The 25,459-nt window shown below is 41.9% G+C and overlaps 3 protein-coding genes across 7 annotated transcripts in view; 1 reads left to right on the top strand and 2 right to left on the bottom strand.

Moving 5' to 3' along the window:
- Positions 1 to 7,664, bottom strand: part of NME7 (NME/NM23 family member 7) — an 89,992-nt gene extending 82,328 nt beyond the window's left edge. Inside the window, exon 1 of one of the 3 annotated variants that reach the window (XM_058045491.1) lies at positions 7,609 to 7,664. Coding sequence is in view for 1 of the 3 variants with exons in the window: in XM_058045489.1 (XP_057901472.1) it covers positions 4,581 to 4,583 (3 nt within the window). In the remaining 2 variants the exon portion in view is untranslated. Of the gene's footprint in view, positions 1 to 4,580; positions 4,668 to 7,608 lie in introns of those variants that run through there. The other 2 variants (XM_058045490.1, XM_058045489.1) reach the window with 2 other exon arrangements.
- Positions 4,718 to 12,987, top strand: BLZF1 (basic leucine zipper nuclear factor 1). Of its 3 annotated transcripts, none has more exons than XM_058045486.1 (7): positions 4,718 to 4,783; positions 6,279 to 6,335; positions 7,669 to 8,108; positions 8,740 to 8,939; positions 10,471 to 10,599; positions 11,207 to 11,426; positions 11,607 to 12,987. In XM_058045486.1, exons 2-7 carry the CDS (start codon positions 6,317 to 6,319, stop codon positions 11,790 to 11,792), a joined length of 1,194 nt encoding a protein of 397 aa, XP_057901469.1. In that variant the 5' UTR covers positions 4,718 to 4,783; positions 6,279 to 6,316; the 3' UTR covers positions 11,793 to 12,987. The 3 variants fall into 3 exon arrangements, with proteins under 3 accessions (XP_057901469.1, XP_057901470.1, XP_057901468.1); XM_058045487.1 differs by having other exon boundaries at positions 4,722 to 4,740; XM_058045485.1 differs by lacking the exon at positions 4,718 to 4,783 and adding an exon at positions 4,795 to 4,874.
- Positions 12,988 to 13,614: 627 nt separating this feature from the next.
- CCDC181 (coiled-coil domain containing 181) lies at positions 13,615 to 22,481 on the bottom strand. The gene is given in 6 exon segments (XM_058045484.1): positions 13,615 to 14,464; positions 15,042 to 15,196; positions 15,808 to 15,954; positions 17,933 to 18,790; positions 19,304 to 19,446; positions 22,332 to 22,481. Coding segments are annotated over 5 exon segments (1,401 nt in total). The 5' UTR covers positions 19,424 to 19,446; positions 22,332 to 22,481; the 3' UTR covers positions 13,615 to 14,343.
- Between the last annotated feature and the right edge of the window lie 2,978 nt (positions 22,482 to 25,459).

The raw sequence follows: 25,459 nt of genomic DNA, 5'->3' as shown, positions 1-25,459 counted from the left end.
AGAATTTATCTCATAACTCTAAGGCACAGAATGTGAGAAAAAAAGCCAAACTTCTACCTCAGATGTTCTGATCTGAGATACGCTCATTATAGATGAAAATACTTGCTAAGCTGTCATTCTTAGTATTAAACTGTGACAGCATGCTCCAAAGCCCTGCCATACATAATTTACTCCCCTTATGCTGTTTTTTCTTTCCATATTCATTACTGGGACAGAATATGGGGTTCCACCCACACAACACCACTGAGTGACCTTGGTGTGTTGCTCAGGCACTAGAGCCTCTGGTTTTCATCTGGATAAGGACACAAGGGAACACAAAATAGTTTGGATGCATTAGGGAAAGCACAGTGCTCACTGTCAGGAAATAGTACTTTTGGTGATTATTTCTTGCAGCTACAATTATAGTTAAAAGTCAGTGTTTATGGAAAAGCCCTCTTCAGACTTAGAGCAATAGGTAATAACTGGTTGTAGTTATTACCTACAACCATCGTTTTTCACCAGCCACTTCATGACTAACAGAGTATCCCACCCAGATATACTAGATCACCATAGGATTCTAGAAACTGACACTAAAATGGGCAACTTGCATTTGTTCAGGAAAGTCTATTAGCAGGGAAGAGTTTAGTCTGTTTATATGAGCAGTTCTGAATGACAGATCTTCATCAAATTATTCCATTTTATCAGATCGTCCAGTATGGTTGAGATCACTGGGTCCCAAGAGAAACTCCTGTAAACCAACACAGCCCCATGAGCTGTTCTGCCTCTATAAAGTCTTCAGCTGAAAATCTGAACATGCCATGAAAACCCAGGCCTCACTATTGTCAAGTTCTAGAAATTCCTGATTCATTTCATAAGACCCATTTCTAAAAAAAGAAGTATTTTCCAGTGATGAATCAAAGCACTTTTAAAAAATTCTCATTTTTTCTTCCCTGTCTTGTCTAAAGGATGATGATTTCCATGTTGATGTTCTCCAAGCTGTGGTTTTACTAATGAACTGATGATAATAATAATTACAGCAAACATATAACACACAAGGTGTCAATTTTTCTGTTGAAGTGGGCTAAATTCCACTAATTCTCTCCTTCTACATCCACAAGGTCAAAACCAGATATTAGTCAAGTCACCTGGCTTTTATGTGCCTTGATGTCTTTATGCACAAGAAGGAAATAATTTGTCTGTCCTGTTGTTCAAAGAGTCTTTGCAATGTAGAATGCAGCTGTCAGAATGCAGCTGCATTCTACTTTGAAATGACAATAACTGTTTCAAAGGGCAGAAGAAAAGGAAATCCTCTAAATTGCGCCTAGGCACAGAATTTCCACTGCAATCAGGCTCTGCATCTGCAGTGAACAGAGCCCATTGTTCTCTGGAAAATGCTGCACTTCCATATCTGAAACACTTTCAAGTGTCAGAGTGCACCAAACTCACAAATCAAGAGAAACTAAGGTTGTTAAGATCATGGACAAATACATCTCTGTGTGTGATTGGATGAAAGGTACCATCACAGAACAGCAGAACACTGCAGCAGCCAAGAGGGAGAGCACATCTTGGGTGGAGAAAAGTAGGTTTCCCTTTGGGAATTTACTGCTCCCTGTCCACAGCAGCCAGGTCTCACACCAGACACCAGAATGCAGAATACTGAAACGCTGCCATTTGATGACAAGGAAAGCTGGTCTCCACTGATTAGCAGGTGTAAAGCCAAAGTGCTGTTTGACTAATCACTGCAGGATATTTCAGAACATTTGTCCCTTTACCTCAGCTTCTGCCACAACAGCAGTATGCCTGCCCAGTTTCACAATGCACACAACCACTTCCAGGGCACTGCTTGCACATGAGTGGAGTACAGGGGGTGACACAAATACAGTCCAAACTGATTCCACTAAAAGTTACTACCTTTTTCTTTCTGTGGCCATGAGATGACTTGTAAAAGGTTTTATCTGAGTAGGCATATACATTAAAACTTACTGAAGTAACATGATTAAGTGGAAGCAACATAGTACTAAAGGTTGGTCAAGCTTCCTAACCCAAAATCCATTACTTTCAGAATCTAATTAAAATGCTGAGGCTAAAGTCCAGCTTATAGGTCAGTATTAGAATCCACCAGAAGACATCTTTCATATTCTGACTTTGCTCCTGGGAAAAGATGTTCTGAACAGCTGTAAGATGGGTCAGGTGCATAAAATCATGGCATCCAACAGTCACATAACTCAGCCCTTTCCCAGGATCCTGTGTCCACATGAGCAGCACTCATTCCCAAACATCTGTTCTCCCATCACCTCCCAGCTGCCAAATTATTCTTAATGCATTTTAGGGAACTGCCACAATGCAGGGTATATGAGGGGAAAAATTAGTGGGTTTTGAAGTATGACAGAAACCAACAGGACTCTGTAACACTTCAAAGCCAGAGAAGAAAGGTCCTACACTTCAAGGGCACAGGAGAAGAGCAAGAGAGGCAGTGTTTGGGGAGATAATGGAACCAGTTATTACATAGCTAGTTATTGAACATCTAAGACAACAATAACATAAAAATTTGTCAAGAAGAAATCTTTTCCTGACACAGTGAGCAAGGGAGAAGCCACAGTTGTGACAAAAAGGCAACTGATAAGGCTTTTAATCTGACACCTGAGAATCTGATAAACTGAATAAGGCATTGTGGCCTAAACTAAAGAGCAGTTACATCTATCATAAGAAGATGTAATGAGGAATACTTCCCTGACCAACTGGGAGTCAGATGGTGCTCCACAATGATCTGCCATGCACCTGCTTTATTGCAGATTTTTCTTACTACTCTGAAAATGACACTGAGAAAGCACACTTCCAGAATCTGGGCTGACAACTAAGGTGTGGGAAAGATTACAGGCATCTTAGAAGTAGAAATCAGCATGATAATATGAAAATTCTATAGAAACAAATGCAAAGTATTACAATAAAAATTCAAATATGAGGGGAGAAATTGGCCAGATCACAGGAAATCTGATATATTTTAGGTTGTAGTGAGAGTGCAAAACAGTTCAGGAAAAAAACAAATATGTTAACTTTGACAATATGAAGATGTGAGACACAAGAAACAAATATTTTGCTCTGTTCAGCAGCAGTGGAACACAATGTAGCTGGGAAGAAACCTGCAGGTTAAACACCACATTCAGAGAAAACTGCAGGCAGAGTGGAAAATGACTACATTTTAAAACCACAGTTACCAGAAGAAAACTATTAAGAGAACAGAATTTGTTTACGGAAGAAAAATGTGAAAAGAGGAAAGGGCAAAGTTAAAATCTTCAAGTACTTCTACAAATAAAAGACAAAATGGAATATCTTTAACCACAAAGAACAGAACAAATAATCACTGGTATCATTTCCAGCACAGAATAGAACAGGAAAAAACTCAGCAACCTATAAAAATCATCATGCAATGAAATTATGACAATTGATCATGTAGTTCCTATCACTGAAGACTTTTCACAAGAAATTAAACAAATATGCCATGAAACATTTTGTTAGAGGTTGCTATAAAGTTTCGAACTGCTTAATGAAGTTAAGTTGGTGTCACCTCAGAAATAAAAGGAGGTTAGAAACATGTCAAACTCAGTGACAATCAATGTAAACAAAGCAAATGCTTTACCTAAGGTACAACTCACAAAGCAGGACTTCTGCCGACTGAATACGGGGAATTGAAATTTACAGTTTTACCTGGATTAAACAGAACACTTGTAACCCCTTCATCTGAAAACAAACAGTGGCATTTCTATGTAAGTGGCAAATAGTGATCTTTAGTTAATGCTCCAAAAGCAAGGTGCAAAATAAGCAGCTGGAGGGGCTGGGGAAAATCTGAGGTGCTGAGGACAGGTGTGTAAGGATGGACCCACCCACAGGCACACGTCCCTGGCTACTGCATGTGTCCTGCATATGAGTTTGAGTACAAAATGCAGCTCAAAACTGTTGATTTTTTAATCAGCTCTATAACACTGGGGTTGCACACCATCTTGGGCAACGGGGACCCAGCTGAGTTTCATTATAACCACAGAGTATGCTATGATGAAAGGGAACCACAAGGACCGTCGAGTAGAACTCAGGCCCTGCGCGTGGCAGCCTCCAGAGTCACTCCCTATGTGTGAGAGCATTGTCCAAACACTTCTCGAACTCTGACCAATTCCCTGGGGAGCCTGTTCCAGTGCCCAACCACCCTCCTGGAGATTAAAATGCAAACTGGATTTTTCTTATTACTGCCCCTGCAATGGCATCCTGTCGTCTGCCCTGCATTACTACACAGCAGATCCAGTCAAGAATAAAGACTGTGGCACCTGAAACGTATTGTCTCTTCCAAATGCACCACTGCCTTCCCGCCCGGTGTCCCGAGCTCCTGGCGCAGTCTATTCCCAACTCAGGGCGGCTCCGGGGCGGGCAGCAGCAGCAGCTTCCCAACAGCCGGGCACCAACGAGCCCGAACGGCCCCTTCAAACACCCCCGGCTGCGCCCCGCGGGCCCCTCAGCCGAGGGCCGGGCGGAGCCGGGCGCGTCCCTCCCGCGGCCCGGAGGGGCTCTGCCCGCGGAACCGCCGCTGTCCCCGGCCCCGTGTCCCCGCTCACCATGGCGATGACGGTAATGAGGATGATGACGGCCGCGACGGCGATGCCCGGCCCGCCCCTGCCCCGGCAACCGAAGCGCCACGCCCGGGCCCGCGATTGGGCGGGAGCGGACACGACACGCGGGGCGCCCCGCCCGCCGCCGGACGCGGAAGCCGCCGAGGTGACAACAGTGGGGGCTGTCGTGACATCGCTGCTGCGGGCCGGTCTGTCGGGGCCGGGGCAGGGGGCCCGGGGAGCTGGGCGGGCAGTGGCTGTGCGAGGCCCTGGATCCTGCGGGGCTCGGCGTCCTGAGAGGTAATGATGCAAGCAGTGAGGGAGAGGGAGGAGGAGGGGACATGTTGGGAGGCTTGCAGTGCTCCCGCACGTAACTGGCCAGATTGTAGCGTGAACTCCGAAGGAGGAGGATCACCGGCAGGGCTTGTCTGATGGAGCAGATAAGCCCAAATGCTCCTAATCAGTCTTTCGTTGAGTATTCTTGCCTCTTCCTGAGCAGCTATGCTTTTATCCTCCTCGTTCTCATCAAGTAAATAGAGATCCTGAGTCAGAAGGAACGAACAGCAGTGGTGATTAACAGCTAATGCTATTAAGTAAGGAAACACACAACTCCAGTTGTAGAAGCAACAGATGGTGAGACATCTTTGTATCTGTAGTTTGAGAAAGCTCAAGGACGAAAAGGTCCTTCTGTTAATCACAAAAGATAAACCTGCCTGACACAAAACAAATCTTTAGTCTAGAAACCCGAAAGTAGCAGTGTGCTCACTGCTGCCATTTTGTTTTTAGGGCAGAGAGTTGCTGCAATGGAAGTTAAAAAGCTGTAGTTAAACCATTTCAGTTATTGTTACAGGGAAAGGAAGCAAGGGTCCTGGGGATCTTCCTTGAATAATGGGGAGAATCCCTTTTTTCAGGGGAAAAAAAGCCAGCCAAATAAGATAGGAGTGTACTGATCTCAAAGGAACTTAGACCCTAGAAAAGAGGGATGAGTGACTTGTATAATTGAGAGTGGATGGCTCTGTGAATGAGGCAATGGCCAATACCTATGGTGGGTAAGGGAGAAAATGGCCAGGATGGTGGTTTGGGCCAAACTGGAGGTCAGCATTTGTTGTTAGTTAAATTAACCATGTGCACCCCCTCAGGGCACTGACTCCTTCTTTGACTGAGAATTGGCCCTATCAAAAAGGTTGTTTCAGCAAGCAGGACTGAAGGAATTGTGCAGCTGCCACTGTTTCCTCCTCACCTCTTCATATGCTTGAAGCACAGTGTGGGATTTCTTTTTCTTGTGGTTCTGGGATTATTTTAGGTTATCTTGGCACGGTCATGCAGTTGTACTGTGGGAGTGTTACAGACTTTGAAAGTGTAAGATGGGGGTTCACTGAAAAAAGGAGGGAGGGAGACTAGAAAAAAAAAGAGGAATGGAAACTAAACAAGATGAGGAGCAATGCAAAGGAGTTAAAGTGCAGCTCTTGGTGAAAAAAAGACACAAGTGCCAGAAGACTCACAATCTTCTCCTTTTAACTCTGCGTGTTTTGGTGTAGTTTTTATAATTTTGTGTTTTCCCCGTTTGTTTTGATGTGTTTTTTTTCACTGTGCTACTGAACTGGAATTTTGAGGTTTTACTAGAAAACAGGATAATCCAAGATTAACTGCTGCAGTTACCTTGCTAAAGACTTTTTTTTCCCCCTCTCCTTATTTCTTCCTCAGACTTACCTGGTTAGGAAGAGCTGACTGCTAAAGAGAAAATGACATCTCTAGAAAAAGGTAGGTTGTTCATATGACATCTAAGCAGACTGGATTTAAAAAGTACTTTAACTGGAATTCTAAACATCAGAGTTACACTGTATACCAGGCTCCTTTCATTTAAACTTACTCCTTTTATGTAGCTATGAGGAAGTAGTTCTGTGACTTCATTATTGCAGTGAAAACCAGAGCTGCCTGGATGGAACAGCAATTGAATGTAGTTTTTCTAATCCAGCTTGATACTGAAAAATAAGATTGTCACTGGTACTGTGATCTGTCTGTACACTTGTCTGACAGCCTCCTCTGGTATTTAGAACCTGTTGGTACTGATTCAGCAAACTTGAAAGTAAGGCAATTAATGGTGTTATTACAGCATTTTTGAAATCCATTAATATTTGGATAGAAGACGCAAGCTCACATTACTGCCTTCGGTATGAGAAAAAAAAGCAGAATGTGTAGCCATGCCCTCAGAAACTTTGTATCTCTCACCCATTGTGAGGAAACAGTACTACAATAATTCATTCAGCTGAAAACTTAGTGGACTTAAATAAAATTAATTTCAGTAAATGTCATGTATATTGGGGACTATAGAGCAGAATGTAGCATTACTGGGAATGCTGGAGTCTGTAGTTCAGAAGTGGAGCGGGACTGGGTTGTTGGCTTTTCTAAAACCTTCACTAGGGCAGCTAAAATCTGTTAGTACTTAAAAGTCTGCTAAACTTCTTAAGGTGTCAGTAGCTGTCTGGGTAATAGCTGTTTTTCATTTTCTTCTTGCTTTTTAAATGAAACTGCTCTGATTCTGCCAGCTCCCAAAACCTGATTTTGTTTTCAGTCCATAAGTAATGTTGTCAAGAAGTTTTTTTTCCAGGAAAGTTCTTTTTTGTGTCTGCATTTAATCTTGTATGGCAGCAGCAAATTAAAATAAATGCAATTCAGATCAGTGTTTGTGTCTTGTACTGCTGTTGTTAATGAGCAGTGCACATTTGAGTAAGGGCTTACTGTGAGGGTGGTGAGACACTGGAACAGGCTCCCAGGGAAGTTGTGGATGCCCCATCCCTGGAAGTGTTCAAGAACAGGTTGGACAGGGCCCTGAGCAACCTGGTCTAGTGGAAGGTGACCCTGCTTACAGCAGGGGTGTTGTAACAGGATAATCTTGAAGGTCCCTTCCAGTCCAAACCATTCTATGATTTTCTGACTTATGCTTGATAATCACTGTTGCAATGGACTATTTGACACATGCAGTGTACAATTAAAATCTCCAACTCTGAAGTGCATAAATTAAGGGAAGACTTACAGTGATGCTATAACCAAGTGAAAGGTGGTAAACTTTTCCTCCACAATTTCTAAATTTCAGTTGATGATGCCTCAGCACCCATTCGAGGACCTGGAGATGGCATGGAAACAGAGCAAACAGCTGGAGCAGTGGAAGTAATCACTGGAGCCAACACTGCAAGCCATCACATCCACCACAGCCCCCATAAAAAGACAGCTTCTTCCCTGAGTCCTGGAGTTCTGCAGCTGGGGAAAGTACATGCAGATAAATCAGTAGAGATTGAAGCTATTAGAATATTAGTCCCCAAAGCAGCCATCACCCATGCTGTTCCAACTAAAAATGCTAAGGTAGCTAAATCTGTGGGACATAAAGGAGACACATTCCATGAGTCAGATGGAGCCACAGATCCCAAGAAAGAACAGATAGAGCTGAAAAACGCACTTGAAAAGCTAAAGAATTCAGAAAAGCGGTTGTTACAAGATAAAGAAGGTCTCTCTAATCAGCTGCGTATACAAACCGAGGTAAGAAGTTAAAGGTGTTTTCTCTCCCACAGCTGAACTGTTTTGGTTTGTAGAAGCAGTTTGTGAATGTGAGGAAAGAGAACTGCTATGACACTTTAGCCTTGAAATAAATACGTTCCCTTTTGAACTTACCAGCTAAGATATAGAATAGAAGTACATCAAAGTATTCCAGTGCTGCTTCTCTGACAACAGATGAAAGAGTCAAAGACTTAGCTAGGAGAAACACATTAGATAGCTGCAGAGAAATGAATCTTTCATGAGGAAAGACTTTGCTCCTTAATCTCTAAATGGAAAGTGTTATGCCAACCGTAGAAAGGTTGACTATAATTTCCTACTTCATACACGTGTGGATGTCTTGTCTTACCCTTTGTTATCTTACTGATTCAGGAGCTGAATACTACTGAAACTTTGTTTCCTGCAGTAGGCTTTCATTCTTCCTCTTTGACTGTGAGAATTTAAACCAGAAGGTGTTGGATGTACATTAGGCTCAAATGTTTATGCTTGCCTGGACACGTCCCATTCTGGAAAGAGAAAGACAGTTTACTGTTAGCAATTTGCAATAAGTTGCACTGCATTCTCAAGAGTGTTTATTCTCTATAGATAGTTACAAGAGGGTCTGGTCTAATTCTAGGTCAATCGGGAGTTGAAGAAATTACTTGTTGCTTCTGTTGGGGATGATCTGCAGTATCACTTTGAACGGATGGCTCGTGAGAAGAACCAGCTCATCCTAGAAAACGAAGTCCTGGGCCGGAATATGGCTCAGTTGTCGGAGCAGTTGGAGCGCATGTCTATACAATGTGATGTGTGGAGAAGCAAGTTCCTAGCAAGCAGGTATTCGCTCTTATGGAGCTGTCCTATCAGCATTCTCCTTCAGTCTTTCATCACATACACTCATTGCAGTGTGGTTTCATATGCAGAGGACAGCCACAAGAGCCATAGCGATACCTACTGTGAAATCTGAGAATACAGGAAAGGTATAAAGAAAGTAAGCTCCTTGTAAATTGAATAGTCCTGCTTTTCAGAGCTAATACAGTGAGTCCTAGCCCTTCTAAAATGTCAACTACAGCTCTTGTCAAGAAAGTAAGAGAAGCTCTTAATTTTGATTAAAATGCATGCAGTTTAGGGTATAAAAATGTCTTCTAAGGCATCTGACTTTTCTTAGTTAGGTAGTTGGTTGATTTTTACCCCCACCCCTCAAGAATGGTACAGTCATCAATTTGAGAAGAAGCTGATGTGTTTAGGAGCTCTGCTTATAGTGAGTTGGCGATCTGCTATAGAAGAAAGAGTAGGGCGACCTCTTTATTAAACACTGGCTGTGTTACTGCTCAGGACATTACTGTTACTTCTTTAACCATAAAAGCAGGTCTGAAAGTCAAAATCCTATTTGACAGTGACTTTAAACTTGCTTAGTTGTCTTACCAGATCTGTAAATAGTGTTCTAGGACTTTTAATTTTCTACTATACTTGGATATAATTGACTGAATTATGATGCTTAATGCATATCATAAAAGACCTGCTTGAAGAAAATGGCAATAGAATACAGTCTCCTCCCTTTAATTTGCTGGAGAAGTTTCAGCATATGGGGTGAATGGTAACTTGTGTAACATATGGGGTGTAACAGTAATTGTAAGTCTTAGCAAGAGTTACTAGGTAAACTTGGAGGGTTTTTAACATTATGAGGAGCTCTGACATCAGAGCTGTGAGTCTCAGCAGTGTGGTTGAAGTAACACTCTTCAATATTGTAACATTCTGGTTCATTTTTATCTCCTATTTCTAACTGGTGGTTATTTAAAATGTTATTCTGGTTTTTGCATTTGGAATATCACAGGCATTTGAAATGCCTGTTGGAGGGGTAGTGCCAAGCCTCATGGTATAGCAAATGTGACAACAGCTGTCTCCTTTGTAGCTCTTAAACACTCATATCTGGCATCTGGTGATAGCCCCTGGGTAGGGCAAAGAGGTAAATGAATGCAGTCTACAGCCATAGCTTCCATTTTTAGAGAAGAGTGAACAGACGTGATTACAACATACTTGTGAGAATTGTTAATAAAAGAAAAATGTATTTAGCTTTTTCTTTCACAGGAACCTTGTCAATGTACACTTTCTCAAGGTGTTTTGAAATGTCTGTTATTAGATTTATATTAAGTGACCTAAGATTGTTTAAACTCAGTCAAAACATAATCTTGCACTGGTGTTGGCTGTAGTTGAACAGAAATTATTCCTTATTAGGTTGATATAGGCTCTGCATGGGAGAGGGGACAGAGAACAGCAGACAGTTTGAGCAGACAAATTATGGTCTGTAGTAGAAAAATTGACTTTCAAGCTGTTCACTTGCACTACTGACTGGAGATTTCCTTTGCAGGGTGATGGCTGATGAACTGACCAATACCAGAGCAATTCTTCAGCGCCAAACCAGGGATGCACAAAGTGCAATCCAGGACTTGCTGAATGAACGTGATCAGTTCCGTCAAGAGATGATTGATACACACAAGTATGATTTTTCCAATCCAGATTACCTCTGTGCAAACTTCATTTTTGTCAGTTTATTTTAGGCTAGAGGAGAATCAAATAACTTTCCCTTCTTCCTCTGATATTCCACAAAAATCAATTAATGCTGATGTATAGTATGGTCACTCTCCAGTCTTAGAGCTGAAAGAGCAAAAGTAATAGAGTACTTGCTTCATTCTCTAGAGGTCTGAGGTCTTAAGGGTAATAAACTATGGAACTGACATCCCTCACATCCTCAGGCTTTCTTTCTTTAATCACTTACTGACTTGACTTCAAGTCTTCTCTGTTTCCTTGCAAAATATCAAAGAAGTGATTCTTCTACCTACATGAACTTTATAGTGCTTATTCTGCCAGATGTCAAATAAGTGTTCCCGGGATTAATCACCTGTGTTGGTGAGGCCTTGGCTTGGAGAATAGCCCATTTGTCTCCTTGTTCTTAAACACTTTTTTTGGTCCATTTCTTTGGTTTAAGGTTTAGCTTATGCAGTAAGCCTTGGGAAGAGATGATTCCTCTGAAGTATGCTGGGTGCTGGTTATACAATATAGAATATACACACCCCACTAGCAGTGCTTCTTTTCTTTCTGCACAGGCTGCTGGAGGAGCTCATGGTGTCTCTTCAGTGGGGGAGACAACAGACATACTATCCTAGTGCCCAGCCTTACACTACAACAGAGCTAGCAGCTGTGAATTGTAAGCTAGCCAAAGCTGTAAGCTCACATCTTCTAGGAAATGTTGGCACTAACAGTCCAAAAAAGACTTCAACAGCTGTGGAGTTTTGCAATACCCCTGCTGAGAAAATGGCTGAAATGGTAAGAGCTCTTGATGCATGTTAATCTTTATATTAAAGTTCTGGGTAAACAGATGTTTCATTTTCACGTTGGAAAAAAGATGACAAATGGCTTTTGAGCAGAAATCCTAGCTCTTAAGAGAAAGAAAAAGCACATTAAATTGTATAAAAGTATTTTCAGTGTCAATTTCTCCATCCTTAGATGCTACGTGTACTGGATCCAGCTGCACATCCAGAAACATCAACAGAAGTTTCTTTTTCTGAGACTTCTCCATCTTCTTTCCTTTCCACAAAGAAAAGTATTGGAAGGTTTCACCCATATACAAGATATGAAGATGTCACCTTCAATTGTTGCAATCACTGTCAAGGAGAGCTGATAGCCCTTTAAAAGCCCAGCCAAGGAAGGTGCACCTGCATTCTTTCTGAAGAATTACACTAGTTGATGTTCAGCAGGCTTCCCTTTGTCCTTTTTCCGTAACGGGTGGGTTTGGCATTGGAAATTATTCAGTTTCTGCTTCTCTACCTCTTGAAGTTACGGATTGACAGGATTTCCATAGTCTCTGGGATGCTTCTACCACTTCTCAGTGGGGAAAGCTGCTTATTTTCTTATACAAAGGCAAGACGAAAAACATTATGCTGGTCTAATTTATAGAGCATAGAGATGCTCTTGACTATTTGACATTTATAGTCTTATTAGCAAATCTTAATGAATTTCCCTTTAGAGGGAGACAGAAGTGTTACCATACCAAAGCAAATGAAGTGCTGATCAGTTATGTCTAAATTTAAAGTAATGGTAAATGGTTTTTAAGTTTAGCCAAGGTAACGAACAGCCAGCCCTCAAGTCTATGTTCTACCTTTTAAATTTAGTTATAAAAAGGAGTATGTGCAATGATTCTTCATATCTGTAAGTTCTGAAAGCAAGAGTATATGCAATGTCAGCCCTCCTGTCAAGGAGATAAAGCTTGAATGAACTCTAGCTATAATATATAAGTAGTAACTGCTTTCAAGTGGGTTTTAGAAAACTCTGTGGGGTCAGGTTTTTCTTGTGTTGCCATAGAGCTGAAATAATGGCTTTTCCATTGTTTCAGCTTCTAGAGTGAAGTTGCTGCATAGCTGATCCTCAGCAAGGGCAGACTGACATACTTCTTTAGTACACAGCATTGAATCCTGGCCTGGCATTAGGACTCAGTCCTTGCCCAAGGTCTTCCTGAGTATTATGGGAAGGTGAAGACAAGCACTAAGTTTGCATAGGTACTGGTAAAAAAAAAGTATTTTTTTACTTGTATGACTTTATAATCTTGATGTAGATTTGAAGTTCTTTACATAGGTTTGAAGAGAACTTTTAGGAGACAATCTGCTAAATCCACAGAAGCCTATTTAAGTTTCTTAGTTTGACCCCCAAATTTACCATATGAAGCTGTCTAGTTTAGGGAGAAGGTTTCTGAAATGGTTGCTTTTACCCAGTTTTCTTTTGAATCTCATACCCAGGATCAGAATATGTAAGCTGTAAGTTCTTGCTGTTGCTGCTTCTGATTTGGTTTACATGAAGAAAGCTACAATAAACTTCCTTTGCTTGCTTTCAAGCTGTAATTCTGGATTTAATGAAATCACATTTCTGACCCAGATTTCTCTGTAACATAAACGGAACTAAATGACATTGAATTGTAAAACTCTTCACTCTGCTGGTGTGAGGCACTGAGAAGCATCTCTTTTGTAGTTTTGTACAATGAGGGAGATGGTGTGTGTGAACCTTTGCAAGCGTTCCTCCTGAATTTGCTTGCTAGACACAAAAAGCTCTTTGTGCCTTTGGTGTCAGGGAAAGGTACTGGGAGGAGGAAGTCACCTGTTACTTATGTGTCCCATGAGCATGTGAAATTTTCATTCTGTGTCCATGCTTGCTCTCTATGCTGGCAAAAGCTGCAACAGAGCAGCCTCCAGTCCAACACCAACGCTCTCAATATGCCTGTAACTAGCCCCAGAAATAACCAAGAAAAATAACTACCAACAAATCAGCTTTGCATCTACTACACTTCTGTCTACTGCAGTGCTCCCAGAATACACTGTGAATGCTGAAAAATTTAAAAGCAATGCCAGGATCATGACATCCATTGGGGCATACAGCTGGACAGAATGCTCTTCTTCGTTCACTAACTTCATGATTTCATGAGATTTTGGCATGATCTCTATCAAGAGTTCACAATTTAGCTGGGTAAGGCCATGTACTTTGGTAGATTTATTATAATAAACATTGACATTTATATAAGGATCCTAGCTTCCTTACTACTGGAAAAAGGTCATAATTTGCACAAGCTTTTAATTCTGTGGAATAGAGAGCTACTGAATATGACTCACAGAAGTAAGTTTCAAAACCTGTTGCATGATCACCTACACATTAGTCTTCAATCACCACTTTCCAGAAACCTAAAAGAACACAGTCCTCTGGTCTAGAGCTGGTCAATGGATCAATAGGACATGGTACAAGAAACATCATTTTCCAACAATATAACACCTTGCACAGTCAATCACTAGCAGTATCAAACAGCAATATTAATCCACCAAAAATTTAACATTCTACACAATAGCCTGCATCCAGGAATCCATGATGAGTATAAAGTGCCTTTTAAAGAAGGGAATGTGTATCTGCCACCCTCATTTATACATCTTGCACTCATTTTGATTTGGTTAAACCAAGAAGATCCCTGAGTTATGCATTAAAGCAGGCTTTTTGACTAAATTACAAATAAATAGATAATAAAATCATTGTCACTGAAGGTAATTGTTAAACTTGCTTGAAAGCTTTAAAAACACCACAAAAAGTCAGTAGCTGTAAAGGACAAAAACTCAAGCCATAAAAATTAAGAAGACTGTCACCAAGAACTCTGGCTACATCAAATTTTCAACTGTAATGATCTGAGAAACAAAAGAATTTGGGCTCTGAATTAAATATAGTGGATGTTCCGCATTTGTTTTGCTCTTCTGGCTTCTAATCTAAGCTGCCTTGCTCTCTCTTTAGCAGCTAGTTCTGCTGCTTGTTTCTCTTCTCTCTTCCTTCTCAGCCATCTGTGGAGAGAGAAAGAGGACCAGAAGTACTGGCAGTTGTAATTTCAAGCTTTACATTATCCATTCAAAGGAGATTTGTCCCCCACTTAACTGTGGCCCACCGTGTCTCGTAGGGTGAAGTTGGGTGTCATAGCTGAGACAGTCTAAAAGCCTGCCATACCCAAACACAGGAAGCACTACTTTCCCACCCCAATTCCTCTCCTTCTGTACACACCTTTACCTCCCCCCTTTTGTTAAACTGGATTAGCTTTATGCTCATTTCATGGACTGAATCAACCCAAGGTCGCTCCAGAACTGGCAAAAAGGGTTAGAGGAGAAGATCCCTTTTTTAGCAAAAGTAATTCACTCTTTTCCTCTCAGGTTCTGACAAATAATTTCAGAGCAGTGAACAAACAACATCAAGGAGCTGATGTATTTTTTTAGGGTGTAAGTTTAAAAGGGCATATTCATATGAAAAAAATCCCCCTCCAAAACAATGAGGACTTCTGTAGCAAAGATATACCATAAAACAGCTACAGTTTGAGATTACAGACTACAGAAGTTTCAAATGTGGTCTCTTAGGAATGACCCCACTCACTCTCTAAAAGCTCTGTCACAATCCTCTGGGCTTGGATAAAAGGCCACTTCTTCAGTTTGGCGTCTCAAGACTTCTATCCGTCTTTCTCTCACGTATTGTTGGTGTTTTTTTTTAAGCCATAAACTGTAGGCTTCTTCTGGATCCCTGTGCACCTCCTAATTAATAAAAAGACATGTATACACAAGGGTTATCAGTAAATAATAAGTAAATCTCATTATAATAGGGTTTTTTTGTATTCTGCTGGCATCTTCCCTCCATGAAATACACTTCATAAACACACTAGAGCATATGCTAATCTGGCATAGAATATATACATGAGCAAGCATTCAAAGCACCATGTTAAAAAAAGTACTGAATTTAGATTTTTCTTTAGAACAGCATCTGAATCTCCAGGTTTTGATTGGGTCATGTGCATTAACTGCTTACTAACAAGTTCTGATGGCAAGAAACACACTCCAAGTAGTCTTCTCGCTGCTTGCTCACTCAGGGCTCAATCAAGGCCTTCTCCTGGTATATGGGAACATCACTGTATCCCCTGTGATTTTATAGTTAAATTCATGTGTGCTGCTTCTACACTGCAAGCCACTCTGCTAAACAGATCAATCATAAACCTGCAGGTCTACCTCTTCGCTGAAAACAATGTAACAAGAACATTTCCCATTGCTGTAAATTTTCACACATTTAGCTAAGAAGGCAGGTTTAGAATTTGGCTTTCCTATTTAACAAGAGCACCACAAATCCCAGTTCCAGATTAGGGAGACCTTACTTTGAGCCTCAGCTCTTCCAGCCGCTTTGCACGACGAATTCGCTTTTCTTGTTGAAGCTGTTCTTTCTTCTTTTGTAACCATGCTTTAAAAACTATTTCGTTCTGTCTTTTCCTCATTTCTTCTAGTTCCTTGTTCTTTTCTTCTTCCTTAGGTGGAAAGAAAACTGAATAAACTTGGTTTTTAAGAGAATGATCCTAATCTGCAAAGAGTGTTGCAGGCAATAAATAAGCCATTTGAATTGTGTGAGACACACACTAAAATACAGATGAAACAAGAATACTCAAAAACTGCATCACAGCTGATACAACATTTAGGAAGAAGTTGCTTGGAGCACTTCTGCTTGTGATATATTCAGACACTTTCAGTCTAGCCCTTTTTGTGATTACCTCCATTTCCATGACACCTCTTGACTAACAGACATTCAAATAGCATCAGGCAAAAACTCTTAAAATTAAGTCTGCCCAATATCTCTAGTTAGCTTAGAATCACTTTAAATGGATACATTTTAAAAATAAATGCAGCTCTCTGGCTTGATGGACCACTGAACCCTAAAGGATATTTGGCAACACATGGATTGCAGGCACTACCTTATTTATGAGGACCTTTTTTGGACATGAAGTTGCAATGAATTGACTTAAGGAATATTAATAGCTTCAGGCTTTTTTCAAGTGCACAAATTTATATTTACAAAATTGAGAAAAGTTTCTTTTACTTATTAATTACATTTTAGCTAAGGATAAGTATCTACAAGGAAGAGAAAAAGTTTCAATTAATGCTCCAGAAAGCTAATTAAGACATTTTTTACCAGGATTTACTCTCCTTGACACAAAAGCTATAATGCCAACTCATTTCAATACTTCGAGAAATCTGATCTTGCAAATAGATGATCTTCCTCCCACCTACATACAACTTCCTTATATCCTCCAACTTACCACTTCTAATTTACTGGAATGAAAGAAACGCCACCAAAATGAAGCAGATAGATTCTAGTAAAGTCAAGAAATGTTTAATGTCTGTGAAATCCATCACAGAATGGAAGAATTCAATTCCAGAATGAAGAAATAAGGTAACACATGCTTACTTTTCCATAAGTCAGCCAAGAAAGGAAAAAATTTAGCACACACTGTTAGGAAAATAACCTTCCTTCCCCTCACCACCCTACATTTTACATTTAATATACAGAGCATGTTTTCAAGAGATCTAATCTTGTGTGCACAAAAAAACCACTTCAATTCCTCATCAGATTTCATTCCCCTCGTTACTAAGCTGAGCCTCAGCAACCTTTTCAAATAAAGCAGGCTAGAGCTCTTTCCACAGATAGAAAGTAACCTTGGAAGCTACTTAGCCAGCTTAATTAGTACATCATGGCAGAGAAAAATGGCAGATGTTTCAGGCTGCTTTTATAGAGTAACTCACATAACAAGTTACCTTTTTGTAATTGTATCATTATAATGCAAAAAGAAGAAAAAAACATCAACATTTTTTAACTCTCTGGTAAAGATTTCTGAAGTTCTCATTACAGCTATCAGAGGCTGACTCTCTATTGTATTTTTTTTTTCTGTGTAATGAGCTGAGAAAGAATTAAAAGGGTTCTTACAGTCACTCTACTATGTAAATGTTATATTATGACTGAGCACTCTCCCGTGTGATAATTGCCCAATCCATACTTCTTCAGTACCCAGATGTGCCCCAGCCTTACTGTGGTTCATATAAAATTCCTGCACTGCAGTATAATATGTGCAGATGTGACACCATGTGCTACATTCCATAAACTGTAGGACTGTAAGAGAACCTACAGGTAGAGAGAGAGCCAAGAAGCAAAAGCAGTCAGAAAACTGTAACAGAAGAAGGCCCATTTATGAAGGATGCATTAAATAAACACTTCATTTCTCCTCTGAGCAAGGCATGGTCCTATGCCACTCTGGGAAAGGAGCTTTGAAAGATTCTATATAAACCCCAGAGAATTGTTGTTTTTATTATTGTTGTTATTATTACTACTGCAACTATTATTGCTGCCTCTTTTATCAAGGTGTTTTATCAAGGTGTAAATACCCTGAGCACATGGTCTTTGTGAAGCAGAGGAACAGGATGGTCACTGTGATTTACTTTTCTCTATATATTTACCCGTCTCCTCAGTGTTTCTTTCTTCAGTTCTATCTGCTTCCTTAATTCTTTTTGTCTGGGAGTAAGAGTGTAAGTGGAGCTTTTCGCAGGTACGTCTGCAGACTCAGTCTTCTGTTTTCCCAGATTTTTTGCACCATTCAAAGCAGAATCTGGCTGCTGGTTAGAGTCAGATGGAGGCATTTCTTTCCCTTGAGCGTCAGTGGGTTCTGAAGTCTGTTGAGTTTCAATATCTGTAAAATAAACACTTATTGGGGCTAAAATGCCCTAGCTTTCAATATCACATAAACTTAAGAGTTCAAACTTTCCATCTATTTCGATTAGAACTTTACCATTTGTCTTCTCCTCACCTGAGCCAGCACGTTCTGAAAGTGATGTGTGTTTCTGTCCTTTGTCAGAAATATTCAGCTGAGACAGCCCATCTGAAACGTCTCCTCTTACAAGGTCAGTGTTACCAACTTCAGCACCATTTGGATGAAGATCCACCTCATCCACAAATTTTAACTTCCGTTCTCTTTTTCCATGCACAGGAGCCTGATTTTCCAGCTCTTTGTTGGCTTCTTCAATCTTTTCCAAGACGTAACGCTTTATTTCTTCATCCTCTCCCTCATCCAGTTCCTGCTCATTTTCCAGCTTGGATTCCTGGATAGAGCTTTCTCTCTCAGCATCAGATTCATGGTCGTCCTGTTCACTATCTGCCCCAGATTGCAAATACTTTTCATTAGAGTATAATACTTTCACATTTACATCTTCCTCTGAAGGCTGATCTAGATTTTCTTTCATTTCTTCATTGTCTTCCTGAAAGCTGTCTGATGTTTTACGAATTTTTGCTTCAACATCCTCTTCCTTTTCTTCAGGATTCTAAAAAAAATAAAATAAACTAGTCTTTTCTCTCAACAGAAGAGTTATCAAAGAAAGAGGAAAGAAACAGTGAGAGAGAAGAGGAGTACAAACTATCTGCATTCTAAACCAGGTTGTCAAATAGTGCACATCATAACTAACAGCTTTTTTGGCACTAACAAGTCTCTTCATTTTCTTCATGTTCACATTCACACAAAGTTTAACTAATCAGTAAAGTGATTAGTGACAGCATAAAACTGCAATGGGTGTTATACAAACAGTTAATGGAACACAGAAGTACTTTTGAAAAAAAAGTAACATTTTCAGTGAACACTGAATTTTTTGCTTGACAGATATTAGAACCAAACTAATCAGTTTACTGAAATGTTTTTCACTATAAATCCAAATAACTTTTCTTGTCAAAATTCAGTGAATGCACCTACACATTTCAAGCTATACTGAATTTGTATGATTCCAAATATTACTAAATTTTGTCTCCTAAATAACACCACTAGTATTTAACGTAACAAATACCTCCTTTTCACCAGGGTTTTGTTTTTCTTCTTCATCAGTTAGGTCTTTTTCAAAATCATCCTCATATTCTGCATTTTCTGTTGAATCACCCACATCTCCTTGAGCTTCCTTTTCACTCATTTTGATGATGTGTTAGAGTAATACTACAAAAAGGAGAAGGAATAAAACATTTTCAAACTGTAGTGACACCCCCATCCAACTTGTGAGCAGTATTAATACAAGCATGTTAGACAGTGCCACCTCAGGACTAAGGATCACCAATGGCTCACAAACATGACTGGTTTTGGCCTTTCCAGCTCTGGCTACTGGAAGAAAGTTTGAGTTAAAGCAATTCAAGGGAATTTAATGTCTCTGACAGAGCTTAAACAAGAACTCATGATCTCTTAACAGTTAGCCTTGGGCTTGGACAAAGAGACCACCATTTTATGTTAGCTAGAAGTGCTACAACTTCTTGCTTGTATCTTACCTTGCTTATACCTTAACTTGTTTAAATCCAGTATAACTTTAAACACTCATTAACATGTTAATCAGGCTAGATATAATCATGCTCATGACAAGACTGAAGATGAGCAGGACTGAGTCTTTTAAAGGACTGAATCTTATAAAAAATCTTTGTACTGCATAGCACACAGCTGCCACCAGCTCCTGAAGGACTGCTTAATTGCCAGTGCTTGGTGCTTCAGGCTGACTGCCTGCTGCCCCTCAGCTCAGCTCTCTCAGTACAAGGCATCTAAGATGCAAAAGTTTAAAGATGCAGACACACTCACAAGCCTAGAGAGCTGATTCTGCTCTGTTTATAGCTTTAGCCCTTCATCATTCTTCAATAATTTATTACTTTTTATAAAAGCAGCACAGAAGAAGAAAACATCAATTATTCAACATTCCTGTTCTTTTTGTACCATCTGCTGTAGGCTGGAAGGTGCCACTTCTATGTGTCTCTAGGAGAATTACTCTGTGTCATTTTCAATAGACCAAAGATCATGACTGTTGTGACAGAACAAGGAGTAATGGGTACAAATTGAAAGAGGGGAATTTTAGGTTAGATATTAGGATGAAATTCTTTGCTGTTTTGGTGGTAAGTCACTGGAACAGGTTTCCCAGGGAAACTGTGGCTGCCCCATTCCTGAAAGTCTTCAAGACCAGGTTGGATGGTGCTTTGAGCAACCTGGTCTAGCAGAAGGTGTCCCTGCCCATGGCACGAAGGTCACAATTTGATGAGGTCCATTCCAACCCCTTAACATTCTGTGATGACGTGGCAAGACAATATGGGTTGTAAGGGAGAGCTCTGACTCTGGTTTGCCCTAGAACAGCAAACTCTTGCTGTATGACCATCCTGCCCTTCCAGACAAGAATCACAGAATCAGAGAATCAACAAGGGTTGCACCTGAACTGTCAAATCCATCTATGCATTTTGTAAAAACCCCTTCATCCAGCAGATGTTGCTTAAATTCTTCCAAGCTTTTGTTTTGAGTTCTGATGAGCATCTCTGAGTTCTCAGTTATTTATTCTCAGGAACACCAGCTCTGCTCTTTAGAACTCAGTATTTTATGCTGGTAAAGAGTGATGTTCTTTTAAGCCTCAAAGATTAGTCAAGATTTGGTTTACAGTTGTAATAAAGCTGGGCATTTGCTGCAAAATGGTTTGTACGGAAACTTTTAAAAGCTCTTTGTTTTCTCTGATCCATATGTTGTTCAAGAAAATCTGTCAGTTTTTTCACTTCCTTTTAGCTACCACTTGCCACTGGAATCACTCATTCACACTAGATTTCTCAGAATTTAAATTTCAAGAGCTCATTCAGACTGTTGCCTTGGCTTTCCACACTGTATCTATTTCCATCATGTTTTTCCTGCAGCACCTCATATAACCCGTAATGATTTTTGCTGGGAAATGCCCCTTCCTTAACAAATACCGTTGGTTTGGGTGATGCCAATGGATCTTAATGGAGATTACTTTGCTCTAGTGCATATTCAGCACAAAAGAACTATTTCTCTGTGATTTCATTAGTATGATAAGCAGATACAAAAGCTGCTCAGTTGAATTGTGCCTTTAAAAAAATATGTTCACATCAGTCTGCGGCACTCAATACAAACACATTGAACATGCTGCTTAATTTATTTAGGTGAAGTGTAATAATGGGGAGCAGCATAAAAATCAACTTCTTCTGTTGTAAGATAAAGTAGCCATGGCTGAAGAGAGAACTTCCAATTCAATGACTTGTTTCATAGAATCATAGAATGTTAAGGGGTTGGAATGGACCTTAACATCATCTAGTCCCAACTCCCCCTGCCATGGGCAGGAACGCCTCCCACTAGACCAGGTTGCTCAAAGCCCCATCCAGCCTGGCCTTCAACACTTTCCATGATGGGGCATCCACCGTCTCCCTGGCAATCTGTTCCAGGGTCTCAACACCCTCACAGTAAAGAATTTCTTCCTTTTATCTAGCCTAAACTTCCCCTCTTTCAGTCTGTACTTATTTCCCCTTGTCCTGCCACTGCAGTTCGTGACAAGGAGCCCCTCTCCGGCTTCCCTATGGGTCCCTTCAGGTACTGGAAGGTTGTAATGAGGTTCCCACACAATCTCCTTTTCTCCAGGCTGAGCAGCCCCAACCTTTCCGGTCTGTCTCCACAGGGGAGGTGCTCCCGACCTCTTACCAACCTCGTGGCCTCCTCTGGACTTGTTCCAACAGTTCCATATCCTTCTTATGCTATGTCCTTCTGGTGCCTTAGGGACACCAGAAAATCCTGAATCAGCTCCTATTCTATTTTGGATATTATGAAGTAAAGGGATTCAGCATTAAGAGGGACCAAAAGTATTCAGAAAAATCTCAAATCTTCATTTACACCTGCTTCTGCTCTACTTGGGGTGTGTCTGTGGAGGGTGTGCGCTGTGACCATTTGATCTGCACGACTTAGTAACATCTCTACGCGATTACGGTCAGGCACAGTCACAACAAAAGGCGCGACAGAGCGATGGATTTCTGTCTCTTTGTCCTGCACTAAAACATACACGCATACACAGATCCACGAACCCGAACTCCACGCGAGGCAGTGGGGAACGTCCTCACCAGCATTCCCTGCTCCCCTGGGACACGCCGGCGCCGCTGCTCCCGGCCGGGGACGAGGAGCTGCTGCCACCGCCGGGCGTTGCGGTTGCCGTGGCAGCGGCGGAACCGCACAGCGCCACGGCGGCTCCCGAGGGACAAACGCCGCCTCCCGAGGGACAAACGCCGCCTCCCGAGGGACAAACACCACCCCCCGAGGAACAAACGCCGCCTCCCGAGGGACAAACGCCGCCTCCTGCTGGGCTCTGGCGCCCGCGAGTAGGCTGGGCCGCACCGCTCTGTTGCCATGGAGGCAGGCCTCCCCCCCCCCCCCCCCACCCCCTGTGCTCCCGTTTCCTTGTGGCACAATTCCACCTAAGGCCTGGCAATTGTGGGGAAGCAGAACGCTGAGGGGAGCGGGAGTACACACCGCACCAGGGGAGGGGCAGGAGTGCGGCAAGCGGCTCAGCCGAAAGCCCTTCTCTGATGCTGTTAAATTATGTATCCGTGAGGAAGCAGCCTCGGTTTGTGTGTTGTATTATTCATCATGCTCCGGCTGGCAATGAGCAATCGGATCAGCCCAAGAGGCAGCAGTGTCAGGATTTGGGCTTTTGTTAATCACAAAATCATAGAATTGCTTGGATTGGAATGGAATCTTGAAGCTCCAACCATGGGCAAGGACACCTTCCACAAGATCAGGCTGCTCAGAGCCCCATCCAACCTGGCCTTGAACACCTCCAGAGCTGGGAGATCCACAACTTCTCTGGACAACCTGTTCCAGCGTCTCACCACTAATGAAGACAGCACTGAATCTCCAGAGACATACCTCTCTGTGTTAACCACACATTGCTCCTTGAACTTGGAAATGAAAAACAAAAAAACAAAAAAACCCCAAAACAAACAAACAAACAAAAAACCAAAACCAAACAAACAAAAAAGCAAAACAGGAAATGCCCTGAATTAATTCCCATCTGGGGAAAAGAAAAAAAAAAAGGCCAAAGAACCCCACCCTGATTTACCTATGGAGCCAGAGGGGGGCTGGCAGGGGGAGAAGGATGAGGCTCCTCAGTGGAGCTGGAGGGAGGTGGCAGGTTGCAGTCTCCTCTAGAGAGAATGAAACACCCCACAGGTAGTGGATGCTGTGCCCCTGAGGCCAGCAGGACCCCAAAGAGATGTGTGACCACCAGACTCCCCACAGAGCACACACAGAGCTCACTGCAGAGGCGAGCAGCTGTCAGCAGCTGTTCACGGTGATAAAGTTCATTCAGCATCACAAGAGGCTTCCCAGCACTGAATTTTGGGGAATGACCCTCCTCAGCCTTCTTATCAGCCGGGGCTGCAGTAGCATAGACCCCTCTGGGACGAAAGATGGAGAGAGAGAGGGAGGGAGTTCGCCTCACTGGCAGCACTGAGGTGGTGCCGATTACACTGTCATGGCCACACACCTCAGAGGGCAGCACCTCCCGTGTACTAAAGGGTTAATGCTAGTGAAAGAAAATACAGGCAGAAAAACAGCCATGAAGCTAGAGCTTTGATAACTCTCAGAGTAACTCAAGTATGGTCTCCCTTTCACTCAAAGTCATATGGGACAGAAAAGCTGAACCCCTTCAAGGTGGAGTTCACAAGTTCTCTGAAGACGTCTGTCATCATAGGCCACATGCAATAGGAGGAGGCAGGACTCCATGACACCAGGGCTTCTGCTCATTTTACACCATACCGTGAAAAAGAAAACCAGGTTTTGACACTGGTTCTAGTGGGCTGGAAGGGCTCCCTTACACTTAGCAGAGATAATGCTGTTAGCTGCTTGGCAATGGTTCCTGTTGTACCTGGCAAAACTTCAACCAGTGACCTCACCCAGGGCATGCAGTTATCCCATCCTTGAAGGTAATAAGCTGAATTTCTGACTTTCCACATTTCATTTTGACAAGTTCATAGCAGTCTAAAATACAGAGAACAGGGTACAATACCAAGGCTTTCTGCTCTGCTTTTATTGTAGGACTTATCCTTCATCTTAAAAGCCAGTTCTATCCTTTTAGTTCACAAGAGATGCTTTATGCGACTAATTACAAATCAGCATAATTAAGACAAGGATTAGACCCTATTGTTGGGATGCCAAGTTGTGATATTTGTTAATATTAACTTAATGATTTAAGGTCAATCAAAATTGATCTATGCAGTCATTAACCCACATCTTAAATGTTGGTTTTCAGATGTTCCCATGTGTGAGGAAGCTGCAGAGCATGGTTATGAAAAATGCAACGAAATCAGCAGTAAAGCAGTGCAGGGCTCCAAGGACAGATCCTGGCATACTGGCTGCTGTTTTCCTTGTCACTAATGCACCAGACACTATGTTCAGGCAGCAGATTCATGGACAGTGAGTGTGTTTCATAGAGAAAAGCTGCATAACATCTCCAGAGGAGCATTAAGCAAGCACTTTAACACCTTTTTTATGTAGTGCAGGAAACACTGTCAATTGACACTGTCAAAATCCACTGGGAGCAGGGTTCAAAGCATCCAGTCTCCTGCCCCTTCCATAGTCAAAGTCCCTCTTTCCTTCCCAGTGCTTGGCTACGATCACACCAATAGAGAAGAAAACACAACCGCTTCCACACAGAGCCCTTCCCTTTCCCTGAGAGCACTGCCAGAGCAGCAGACTGTGTCACACATGCACACAGCCACTTCAGGGGTTGAGTGCAACCCTGCCTTGCCTTGGCAGGCTCTCACAGACACTGCTAGCCCAGGGGGACAGCATTGGGTGCTGCTCCTGAAACAGCAGCCTCTGGCAGCTCTTACTATTCCTGCCTTTTAGGGCGGAACAAGCCCAGCACCCAGTCCCTCACTGTAGCAGTGATCCCAGGAACTACACCTCATCCTACCAGCATCACAGCAAGCCCAGTGCAGGACAGAGATTCAGTTGAAACACTCATCTCCAGCAGCCCCAAACATCAACTGGAACAAAGAAACAGCCCCAACACCCCGGGCAGACAGCCGCGTGTAGTGTTTATCTCATCTTCACCGAACGGCACTGCATGCTCTGTCTCCAGCGCAGAAATTCTGCTCCTTCACAGCAGCTGTGTGCCCCTTTCAGCTCTCTCAGCTTCCACGATGTGGCAGGA

This window comes from Melospiza georgiana, chromosome 2, assembly GCF_028018845.1.
Source record: "Melospiza georgiana isolate bMelGeo1 chromosome 2, bMelGeo1.pri, whole genome shotgun sequence".
In the NCBI taxonomy this organism is placed as follows: Eukaryota; Metazoa; Chordata; class Aves; order Passeriformes; family Passerellidae; genus Melospiza; species Melospiza georgiana.
The sequence above is the reverse complement of the archived record's forward strand: the minus strand, read 5'-3'. Positions and strand labels throughout refer to the sequence as shown.